This window comes from Rhipicephalus sanguineus, chromosome 2 (genome assembly GCF_013339695.2).
Source record: "Rhipicephalus sanguineus isolate Rsan-2018 chromosome 2, BIME_Rsan_1.4, whole genome shotgun sequence".
NCBI classification, from domain to species: domain Eukaryota; kingdom Metazoa; phylum Arthropoda; class Arachnida; order Ixodida; family Ixodidae; genus Rhipicephalus; species Rhipicephalus sanguineus.
The window spans coordinates 49,881,704-49,894,080 of NC_051177.1; the positions used below are offsets into that span (position 1 = coordinate 49,881,704).

At 47.1% G+C, this 12,377-nt stretch overlaps 1 protein-coding gene across 1 annotated transcript in view; it reads right to left on the reverse strand.

Moving 5' to 3' along the window:
* Nucleotides 1-12,162, reverse strand: part of LOC119382911 (dachshund homolog 2) — a 254,606-nt gene extending 242,444 nt beyond the window's left edge. Inside the window, exon 1 of the mRNA XM_037650822.2 lies at nt 11,411-12,162. Within this exon, the coding sequence (XP_037506750.1) occupies nt 11,411-12,021 (611 nt within the window). The 5' untranslated portion in view covers nt 12,022-12,162. The remainder of the gene's footprint in view (nt 1-11,410) is intronic.
* Nucleotides 12,163-12,377: the final 215 nt, after the last annotated feature.

The window sequence follows — 12,377 nt, forward strand, 5'->3', positions numbered from 1 at the left end:
TTTGAGGACGCGCGCGCAGCCAAAGCGCACATACGCGCATATGGGCGCACTCACTTACTCACGACCGTCGCATCTGCGGCTATATAGACACGGTGGCCAAGACGCTCCGCGGATAGACTTCACAGATATACGAATGACCGTTCTTGGCGAGACGAACTGCGAGTGTGTGCCTCCGCGAAGCGCATGTTTCGGGCCGCGCACGCATTAGTATACAGAGTCGTGCATAATGTTAACCGGTACAGCGAAGATGACCGATGGGATTCCCCCCACACACAACGTATACAACGATATGGGTCGCTTCGTGGTTCGTGCAATTTGTTGTTGCCATCCCGCAAGTGCATGAGAACATCGCTTCGCCGCACGGCTTCTATGCAATGACAGGAGGTTACGTGCCGGAGATGCTCGCGTTTTGCGCGTGCGCTTGCCGTTAGCGATTCTGAGTCGTGCACGTAACGGTCACGGTGTTTTACAGAGTGTCAAGGGATGAAGATGCATATTGTTGCCCGTGTTAGCGCTCATTCTCTCGACTACATCTCTATTATCCGAGCCCCAAGTGGACCAGTCAGCCAGGCTGTATATACGTATTTACTCCTGCATCTCGGGCTACGCAGCAGACTTAATGAAATTTCATTATTTGCCTATGCCATTTTATTTTGTCGTCCCTGACGGGCTCCATAAGTTCTTGCCGATACGTGCGCAGAGAAAAGTACATTCAAAAGCTATGCGATATGAGAGCCAAGGTGTCTACAACTAGAGGAATATCAACACAAAAACGTGAGTACATTAATTCGCGCGGTGTAGTAGATGAAGCTCATGAAGAACAGCACCTCGAAAGAATGTTTTCGTCAGTCGACTGAAAGTACTGCATGGTTTTCTCTGCAAGTAAAATGCGGAGTATACGAGGAAGGAAGAAACTAGTGGAAATACCAGTTCTTAGACCGACGTAGGTCAGCCAGTTCTTAGACCGGCTAGCTATCCTGCGCTGATCCTGTACGTTTTGCTGGCTAATATCTGTATTAGCTTTCTGACAGCGGCCATTTGTAAAGTACGTAGACCACTGAACGTCGAAGGAAATAGGTCCGCCAATAACTTTCGTCTCTCACATTCCTTAGTGATTATAAGGCCAAAAGGACAAGTACATAAGAATCCAGAGGGCGCTCTGAGAAATCTAGAAGCAGCCTGTAAGCTGGCTAACTTTCTTTTCAAGTACAGGTGAAATATTATTTTCTCTTGACGTCGAACATCAACCGGCTGTCATAAAGATTCATCATTATACGGACCTGTCGCATCTCACTAGACCCGCAGCGCTGTCACTGCGTGCCTTCAGGGCAGTTGTGTGATGTGCTAATATATCCTTACCTCGTTTATAATGCGAGGCCATGTGGCCTCTGCATGCCATATGAACTCAGTGGAAAATTGAGGCGAACAATGCTCGAAGGCAGCACATGCCACCCACAACCCTCGTTTCAAACAAAAAACTACACTAGTGTAACGCTTAGGCTACAACATGAGTGCCGTAACGAAACGTAAACGCAAAACAAGAGTTTTGGTTTTTTTTTTTTTTCACACTGTAAATGATGAACCTGTTCGATCAAGCTCTTCATCGTTATTGAACAAGTTGCTAGACAACTCAGCCACTGGGTTAGAATTCAATGAAGATAGTGATTGTGCTATAACAGCGGATAGTCAACATTGGTTATCATTTAGCCATCTTTGTCGAACCTGCCTTGACGCGGGCCCCTGTCGGAACAGTCAGTACTAGAATGTCGACCGAACTGTCGTCGCACCGAAAGTCTATTGAGGCCTTATTGAACTTTTTGCGTTTCAGTGGCTTATTGGATAGGTTTATACTCCCGCTCCGCACCTTCAATTTGTTTGTTTGTTTGTGTGTGCCTGCTCTTATCTCCGCCATTCTTTCCATCTTTCTTTTCCTTTCTCCCTCCCCCTAGTGTAGGGTAGCAAACTGGATGTTCTAATTTTGGTTGACCTCCCTGTCTTTCCCGCTTTTTTATCTCTCTTTCTCTTTCTTTGTCTAGTATTAGTAAACACAAGCCGCCATCAATAAGCCAATACAAGATATGTCACTGAGGTATTGAAACATTCGCAAACTTTTTCTTTCCGAAGACAATTCGTGAATGGAACCGACTACCAGCCAGCATTCTGGAATGCCCAACTTACGGATGCATTCGTGCTAGTTCTTCAGTTACAATACTTTTTGCAAGTATATAGTTGATATCGCCGGTGCTTCAAGCGTTGCGCGAATGCTTTACATTTGTCTTGATTCTCGACAGCGCATTTCCTATCTTCCTTTTACCGGTTTGTGTGACACGCTTGTCTCCTATTTCCTTTATACATGAATTCTTTATTCTGTACTTTATATCACTCATTCCTGCTTACAGCCTAATCTCGAAGCTATCAGTACTGTGTAAGTAAATAAATACCCAAACAAATAAATAAATAAATACTAGCCAACATTAGCCAGTGCTGGGTTATGCTGGTTGTATGCAAGTGAATACGATAGTTGAAGTCACGTGACTTAGACGCTCTTCAGATTACGCACCGACTTGAAAGGCACAGGTTCGATCCCGGCCTCGACGGTCGCATTTCGACCTGTGTACTGTGCTATGTGCGCGCCTCATAATCATATGTCGTCGTTTTGACAAGTAAAACCACGCAAATTATTATTATTACATTGCGCAGCCTTCAGGATAGGCTCATGTTATAGGTCAGAAATCGTACATCACACATCCTATCCAGCGACAAAATATGGGCGGGAGCTGCCTGGGAAGACAGTGCCTTCAAAGCTATTCGATAACGCACTGTCTGGGCGGTTTCCCTGGTAATGCACGCCAGACACTATACAGAAAGCCGCGGGTCTCGACCGTAATTTCCATCGCACGTGACATCACGACTCTCGCGATCTCAAAAACACATTACGTGGCGCGGACGTGTAGAGTCTGTAGACCGGTGTCTCGACGTCCGCATACGTGTATACGTGGCGATTTCTGGCCGGAAGGGCACGTCAATGTCGACAGTTCGGCTCGCGCGAGCATGTAGCCAACGGACCTCGCCTGTCGTCAGCGGCGGCGGTGATCGCTGTCCGCCCTTCAAGCCGACGCAATCGCCAAGCTAACCGAGCACGCGGTGACACGCGCTGCCAGCTGAATTATAACGTGTGCAACGCGAACACAGGTGTGCATTCCGAGTACACAGCCATACTCACGCAGTCGGAATCTGCTTACACTCCCTTGCTTATATACTAAAACCGTACAGCTTTGTGGAAGCTATAGAGTCGGTTCTGTGAAACGTTACGATTCTATTCAGTTTTCTTTACATGTTCTTTCAGTGTTTAGGAGTGGCACTGTCTCATCAGGATCGGCAGGCAGTTAGCGATAACAAAATTGATAGAGTGGAGATAAATGAATAGTCACATTGCGCCAAGTCATGGCGCAATCTTTTCAAACGGAAACAGCAAGAAAGCGCTTAGGTAGGGCTCCACACACTGTGCCCATCACTTACCACTAATAATAGAAAAATCTTTACCAGATACTATGCAAGCGGTTGCGAGTCGCTCAGTGCTTCTTATAAATACATGGTTATGCAGATCATAAACAATTAATCGATACTTCGTGGACCACAACGTTTCCCTATCGGTATTCTCATTCACACACACATGAAGCTGATAGGCATGCACTGCCGTGTAATCAATATGAAGTTCATAAAGTGACCACGGACAACCTGTAGAGAGGTTCTCTCCGTAATACAGATGTGCCATGATGTGCGCATCTGGTGTTTTTTCTGGAGTTTCCTGCTATTATCTGACCTCTCGTCATCACCATCTCTACAAGATCGTTTTCTATCAACAGGCTGCCCTTCAGCAGCGTACGACTGACGAACTTACACAATTCCGCAAGTTAACATTGTCGTACAGACACATACATAGACCGTTAAATACTCATGACATTTGAACACTTTATGAGCGTTGGCTCCAAGGACAGTCAAGGACTAAGGAAACATGGCGCAAACCACCCTTGGAAAGTATGTAAACTTCCCAGGCAAATGTTTACAGTCTTTCTGTACGATACAAACTTTCGCTAGTCTGGCATATTGGACAGCTTCGTCAACTGCACACTTCTGGCTCGGCACGAGCAGGAAAATAAACGAGCACTCGCACGCACGGCACTGCACACATCTAACTCTGCGAAGGCGGAGCTGTATCTATAATTGCGCACGCTTTCGTAGTATAAGGGAGGTGTCGGAAAGCGCGTGTAAGTTTGCGAAGGCGACAACAATTTACCGTGATAGGAGCCTTGTCGCTGCGGTATGACAGCCGTCTATCCGCGAGACAGGCGTTCACCCTTGAAGAATATAGCGAACGGCCAGTGTATGTGCATGCGCCTTCTACGAAACCTCAGGCGCGTAAGAATGATTTCCACGTCTGTATTTATGCCTTGTCGTGCGGCAAAAGGCTGCGCCGAACGAGTTAATGGTCGTGGCGCCGTTCCAAAAGCACGTCGATATTAGATGCCCGAGCATCCTTCAAATGGCATTCGCCTGTGTCCTCGTTCATCGGTGCAAGCGCAGCTCGATAATTACGCGGAAATTTTTAACGGCAGCTCAGGCGCGCGATGCGCCTGCATCTCATATAAGTGCACCATCTATCTCATTTGTCACCTCGCTCAAGTTATCAGCTACGTCTTCCTGTCAAGAATTTAATTTAGACTTATTCACGAACCACAAATTAAATTTAATATCGACTACGTGTAAATAGATTCGCAAGGCATATTTTTTTGCGACTCTCACTCTATACGACAGTAGTCCAATTTACGCACGTATTTTGCCTGTAACACCTCAAGTATACGACCGCAACGGCGACATATATATAGGAATATCACTTGGTAGGACTAACCTTGTGTCCAATTGTTTCGCTCAAAGGTTGTCAAGTCTGTATAACATTCACACATTGTCGAGGAAGCGCTATACTGACAGACAGTCGTTCAATCACAAAATGGCTGAAACATATTGTTCATATGCAGGAACATTTGGACGCTTGAATCCACTATCTCGCGACTTCTCTCTCATAGGGGGATCGAGTGCGAATAACGCATGATCTGTGAATGAAACAATAGGTGTTCTGCGATCTTCCCTGAAAATGTCTGAATCGCACATTAAAACACACACACACACACACACACACACACACACTGATTCAGCTGAATTACGCAATAGACACAGATAAATATGGCGCTACGGCGACCGAACAGGTAGTAGTGTGTGCTGCATATAATACAACAGACTTTCTTTCTCTTTTTTACACGAGCGGCTTAATCTTGGCCGCGCGCAGAAAGCAATATATATCTATAGCTTCCGCACCAAACCAAGCGATCAAGTACAAACGCACAAAGAAGCTCATTACAGTGGCCGCGCGGGACCGCGATAATGCCCTGCGGCTCTCTCAACTCCATACAGCACTCCCGTCGGGTCGCACTCGCGAAAAGATAAAGTGCATACACACCAGCGCAATTCACACTCCAAATGCGCGCGTGTACACGCTCAAAACAGTGCGGCTGTGAGCCTCTACACTCTTCCTCCTCTTCGAAGCCCATCTTCCTCATTACCGACAGCGTCGTCCGCTAATCCGATAAGCGTCCAGCGGTGCGCACACGAGGGCGATCAAACCTCCGCTCCCACCTCAACTTCCTCGCGCACCAGCGTGAGGGCGCTGCAAGCCTACGCCCAGGCCTATACTCATCTGCCGCCGTTCTATAGTTCTACAGCAACAGCGAGAGCGCAATAGCTCTCTCGTATATAGCGAGGGTGTCGCCAGAACAAAGAGCACCACAATGGATCTCTCGTATAATCTCGAATCTGTCCTCACGGATCGCTTCACTCGCGCCGGCGAAAACGAGCCCGGCCACCGAGTTCTAAAACCTTCACGCTGGCTCGAGCCCCGGAGCGAGCACGCGAAGTGACAAACCCCCGCCAGCAAAGAAACGCACCACGGTACGGGTCTCGAGGTTTTGGGGCACGGAGAAGCTTGCAGCGGCACGGCGGTGCAAGACTCGACGAGCCGCCTGTTTGTGTGTGTGGGCGAGTGGTTGCCTCGGCAGGTTTAGTGTCGAGGGGCGCACAACTAACAATCGCCAACTCCATTAATTACACTCGCTCACTCCCCGCGGACTCGTAAACGAAGCTTAACTAATCCTAGAACGTGGAACTCGGTGTCTCGTCCCTCCCTTCGCAATCACCATGCAGTAGCGGAGCCTCTTTCGCGAGCCTGTTGTTCCACGCATTTTTGGTTTGTCTGTGACGCTTCGTTGTATTCCATGGCGTCGTTGAAGTTACCAGTTTCGTATAGAGCGGCGGGCTCTGTACTCAAGTTGGCGCCGAGATATCTATGCAACACGGGCACGCAGCCACGGTTTCGCGGATTAGCGCAGTGGTGCGCACGAGCCGCTCTGATTCGACGCCATCCAGAGCGAGGATTCGCGGACGCGAAAAGATATCGGTTGCGTATGGGACGCCTGTGTATCTCCCTATACACACTTTTTCATCCGCGTCGTTACACACCAGTTTTGAGGAAAAAGGCACACGAATGCGTGCTCATAGATTTTCGTGGCACGTGAAGGGTTATCGTTATTTGAGAAGAAACTAAAGTATTTACAGGACGGATATGTTTTCCGAACCCGGATGACCTCAAGTGGGACTAGAATGATGTACAGAAAGATGACAGCGCATAAATAGCTGGCAGAAAACAGCCAGCCCACTGTGTCTAAACTATACACACAAACTACATTGAAGCAGTATAGCACTAACCAGTAGTTAAGGTTGCTGTTAACGTATACTGGAAGCATGAATATCAAGCAGTTAACTTATATAGGATGTGAAGTCAGTGCAATTAATCCAAGAATAAACGCAAGACGTGAAGCTTTAAACATGAGAGGTAAGCAGAATCTGCTGGCCCGGGGAAATGTATACCTGGGTTTTTCTGAAAACTTATGTGTCTGATGTATTCGTTGTTCCGATTCGTTTTTGTTTACAGTTTGACTGTTCTCTAATTACTGCTATCCGCATACGTATCTGTTAATTAAGTGCACGCTGTTTTCAGAGGATCCTTCTGAACATAAACCAAATGAAAAGTTAAGCAACTTTACCTTGATGTTCAAATAATAAACCAAGTTAGCGGCGAGTAAGTAGTTTTATCACAGCCTCCCAGCGTGCGCCCACAACAGTGGTAGCTGATATTGTATTCATATAAACACACGCACAACACATCAAGATCAGATGTGATTAGAGAGAGCGATATTAAAAGACTAAAAGCAAACAAAAACTGAGCGCGAGGTAGCACTAAAGGATGGCATCCCCGAAGCACATTAGAGAGAAACAACATAAAAGTTAAATCTAGTACTCTGACATAAACGCACGGACGCTTGCACGAAGCAAAGATGATAACACGCGGTCCACACAATCTTATCGACGAACCATACATGCGGCAAGAAAATGGCATTGATACATATTGCAATAAGGACACACTGTTAGTAATAAACGTCGCTAAGCAGAGCAACTTTGCAAAGCAGAACGAAGAGAGATGCTCCCAGCAGCAGTTTCCGTAAGCAAGTTTTCAGATGAAATGCAAAGAACGTTCGTAAGCATCGCATGTGCCTACGGCAAACTTCGCGAACTTTACACCTATACAGTGCATTACGTCATTTACGTGCCAGTCTGTAAAACGAATAATCGGAGCCTGTTCATTCAATATACGTAAGTATGTTCCGATACGTTCTACAGCTTCTCGAGACAGGCTCGCCCATTTCATTTATGACTGACCATTACAAATGAACTGTCTTCATGTTAAATAGGCCTTGAAAAGTTTCTGCGAGAAACATGTGCACTAAGAACAGTAAGCGGCGCGCTAAAGATCGAAACAAAAAGTGCAAAGCAAGAAACAAACGTATATATGAGTGGGACTAAGCTGCAATTATAACGGCAATATAATAAAATAATCACTACATATTATGATAACGAAAACAATGTAGTTAGGAGATATCTCGCTTTCACGCAGTTAAAGTGTGTCAGCAGTCACGAATAACAATTAACGGCGATAAAGTAAGAATGCATTCCCTCAGCAACAAGCAAAGCGTTACCTTAAGGTTTCGTATATACATGCACCTCATGTCGAAATAATGTTCAATTATTCCCCGGATATAACTTTCTGCGCAGTTTCTTTATAGCGGACATGAACGTATACAAAATCCACACGCTTGGCTTTACAGAAGTGTCTCTTGTCATTCGTTATATTTAATCGCTGTGAAAGAAAAACGCATGTGTTGTACCTCTCGGTTGATTGGCTTTCAGCTGATCACCTTCCAGGTAATCGCTTGCGCAACCATCTCCCAAAGGTCATCGTGTTTTGACGCAAAGCAAAGCAGAAAGAAAAGAAGAACACGGACGCTCTCGGCAATGTTAATTGCATGAATCAGAGCGAGGGGATTGAAGATGACGTGTTCTCTTTTCAGATAAAAAGACCGCATAGACTGAGGTCACGCGCGAATATGTCGTGAGAAAAGCCGAGTTCTCTATAATGTTCGCATACACTGCACTTTCGATAACAAGCGCATAGCTTTCTGGTGATACAGTATTACTGAATAAAATCAAGATAGGAAAAAAGAATGTTATACCGCAAGTAATGGCAAGCTTACCATGCGATCTATCATATATGTCAGATATACTGCAAATAGGGAAACCACATATATTAGTGTTCAGTGCAAACTGATTCACCTGTCCAGCTATATTTCTGCGCCAAAATTGAGTGGTTCCTCAAACTCAGTAGTATTTTATGATAGATGAGAAGAGAGACGGAGAACAGGCTCCGATTAATATGTGTGGATGAGTACATGTATAATCTGCGAATATTGTGAACATTTCTGAGTGATCAGCTTGTTTGGAATCCTAAAATATAGAAATGAGGAAAACTGGAAACTACCAAAATCCGCAACAGAGTTGATGAGAACATATGACAATTATGTTCATAGCTGCGCTAGTCTTATTGCTGCAGTTGTTGCTTTTAATTAATCAGTGTTTCTTACCTGTACTATATACGAAGAATTGGTAGAAAGCGAGATTTAGAAGCAAACAGAAAGCAGCCCAACGAAAGATTTCAGATAAAACTGCTTCAAGCTGTCAAACGTAATAGTTTGTTCTATCTCCTTTAACTACAACTGACATCGACGCAAAAGGGATCAATCGTATTTCAGTGTCCGACATAGCGTTTTGAGTAACTGCGCATCATAGTCAACGACTGCCTTTGTTTGTGCGCTATTTACCTTCTCGGACTTTCTATTGTCATAATTGAGGATTTTAATATAAGTGGGCCAAAGAGAGAGAGAGAGAGAGAATAAGAAAAAAATGAAAGGCAGGGAGGTTAACCAGGGTGAAAACACTGGTTTACAATATACTGTGGGCAGCACGTCATTGCACGGCGCGGTCTCACGCGACATGGCCGTGAATTGAGCAAGAGGGAACCGAATTGTTCTTGGGAGAGATCGAAACTTCATACGGCGACACGGGCTATTCGTGTGAGCGCTGAAGCCACGAATACATACTGTCAGATGATATGACTGAAAACGTTATTAGGCAGACATTCCTATTTACATAACTAACACACTTCATTAAAAATAGCGTGTCAAATTAAGATCACCCAACAGCTGTGACTGTAACAGATTTAAAAGTGTTGTTGGCGAATGTGAGCTTACGCTCTACGGCCATACGAAATTTAAATCTATATAGGGCAGCAGTTCCTAGAGATGTTCGAATGTTAATATTACTTAACTAATTCTGGACTGTTCCTGCTTACATTTAATTTGATAGAGAGCTGCAGTTAGGCTAAATCCTTTCAAGAAGAAGTGGATTACGCAGTTGCTACTAACATTTCGTACTTCACGCATGTAAATCAACAAATCAATTATCAAGACTCTCGCTGCTGCCTTGACGAAGACAAGTTGACTTGTCGAAACTTCGGTTCGAGTTACACCCCCTGTTGAAGGATTGTGCATCTTCGTCAAGACCCTCACTGACAGTTTGCAACTGTTTGAAAGTACATACAACCCAAGGAGCGAGAAAAGAAAGCCTTACCATCCGCCGTTATTCGAGAAGGCATCGCCGCGCATTTTTAGAGGTGTGCTTACTATAACACGTGAAGTTGTCTCCAACATAAAGGGTGTGTGTCTGCTGAAAGCAATCGCTCGTATTGTCTATTTCATCTTGTGCTCCGCATGATGCTGCAGAAAAACATCCTTCCTGCACTGGCGCTTCGCTGTTTTCTGTTCTGAATTTATTTTCTTTCCCCTTACAGTTTCAACCACATAAGCAGCTACGACGCAAATGTTACACAGCTGTAGTTTGTTGCTTCTGTTCCTTTACCTTTAAGCGTTTGCCCCACGTGACTTATAAGGATACACCTCTTATGAAACGTGTTTCACGCATAGGACGGCTTGGCACAACTTATCGAGAATTAGTGAAAGCGAACACAGCTGATGCTGGTAGATTAAAATTAAAAATAGAGTCAAACGAAACATCAACACCCGGGAAATCACCTTCCTTTGAGCGATGACGTGCAACTCGTGCCACACTCTAAGCACACATATGACAGAACCGTATGAATAAAGCTCAAGCAGTCCTTTCGTGCACGCGTAAAATCAATATATGCACATTCAATATATGCAACAGAGTTCACAGCTTTATGAGGTTTTAGTACAGCAGAGATAAATTTTTGAGACACGATTTGAAGGACGTCAATGTTTGCACATTTGTGCATCATTGTTCGCATAAATGTTGGTTTGTTATATGGAAGAACACAGAAGGCGTTTGAGATGCTTGAAGGCGCGGAACATTTCGGTAGACATCTGAGTTTAACTTGTCGTAGTAACAATATCAAATCTCCACGGCTTCGCAATGTGAACCGTGTTCCAGAAATCATGAAATAGCCTCAAAGCAGCTGCCGCTCTTGGGCCGCCTCTGGCCTCATATTTTGGATACTTAGGGCAGGAGAAGCATACGTATGTACATCTGGAGAGCTCGTTGAACTAAGGAAAGAGGATTGTCTAACGCGTAGTTTCTAGTATTCATTTGCAAGAAATTACCCTACTCGTCTGTACCAGGACTCGGTTAACTGATGCTTACTGTACCCTGTATTGTCATCCCTAAGTGACACCCAATGACAACGATCGATATTGAGAGTACGTGAATAGAGCGACGTGCGGCATCGGCCGGCGCGCTTCCCAGGACGCGACGTGTGGGTGCCCCCACCCACGTGGTTTCCCTTGCGGCGCAACACAGGGCCTCTGCTTTAAGACACAGCTCCCGAGCGTGCACCGACACCGAAGAAAGAAAAAGAGCACAGCGCATCGCTGACCTGGCAGTGGTGCAGTCCTTGTAGAGCGAGTCGAAGTCCTTGCACGAGAGCAGCTTGCACCGGTTCACGCCGGGCTGGATGGCGCCCAGTCCGCGCAGGATTCGCACTTGCTCCACGTTGCACACGATGGGAGTGATGTCGAGCCGCTTGAGCTTGGTGTACACCGTGTGTAGTCCGCCCACGAGGTGCTTGAGGAACAGCTCGAACGCCTGTGGCAGGCACAGCAGGTACTCGCCGTTCACAAGGAACGCGGCTACCTTGGCGCCGCGGTAGTCGATCAGGCGACAGTCGGTGGCGGACGCGTCAGACGGGATGCCCGGCGGCGATGGCGGTGGCCGCATGCCCCCGTACAGAGCGCGGCCACCGTTGAGAGCGTGCAACACGCCGTAACCAGGTTGCTTGGGTGGTGGCGGGGGCGGTGGTAACGCTGCGCCCAGAGGGCTCTCGGGCGTCGAGCGCGTCGGCGTCAGTGAGCCGAAGCCCGACTTCGGGCTTGAGCCTCCGCGGGCCGACGGCGAGTGCGCGGCAGCCGCCGGTGATCCGAACGTGAGCGTCGGCGGTGACGGCGTGCCGCCTCCGCTGCTGCAGCTGCCCAGAGAGCCGGCGTCCATTGGCCTCCTCGTGCCGCGCGCAGCAACTTCAAGGGGCCCGGCTGCCGCTGCAGCGTTTCTCGTCTCGCGAACGTGTTTCCGTGCCGTCCGACCGAGAGACCGCGCGGACTTCGCCGCCAGCGGCCGCCGCGGCGAGGCGCTCTTCGAGAAGGCGGCGGAATGAGGGGGGCGAGGGGGGTGAAACGCTGCCCCCCTCCCTTCTACCGCACCTCTCCTCTCTTTTTCGCTTTCACCCCTCACCTCCTCCGCCCGCGATCATCTTCCCTCTCTCCCGTTTATCCGGACAGCCCGTGTTCCGGACAAGGGGGAGCGAGGGCGCGCGAACCAATGACGGCGTGGCCCGACGCGAGCATCTC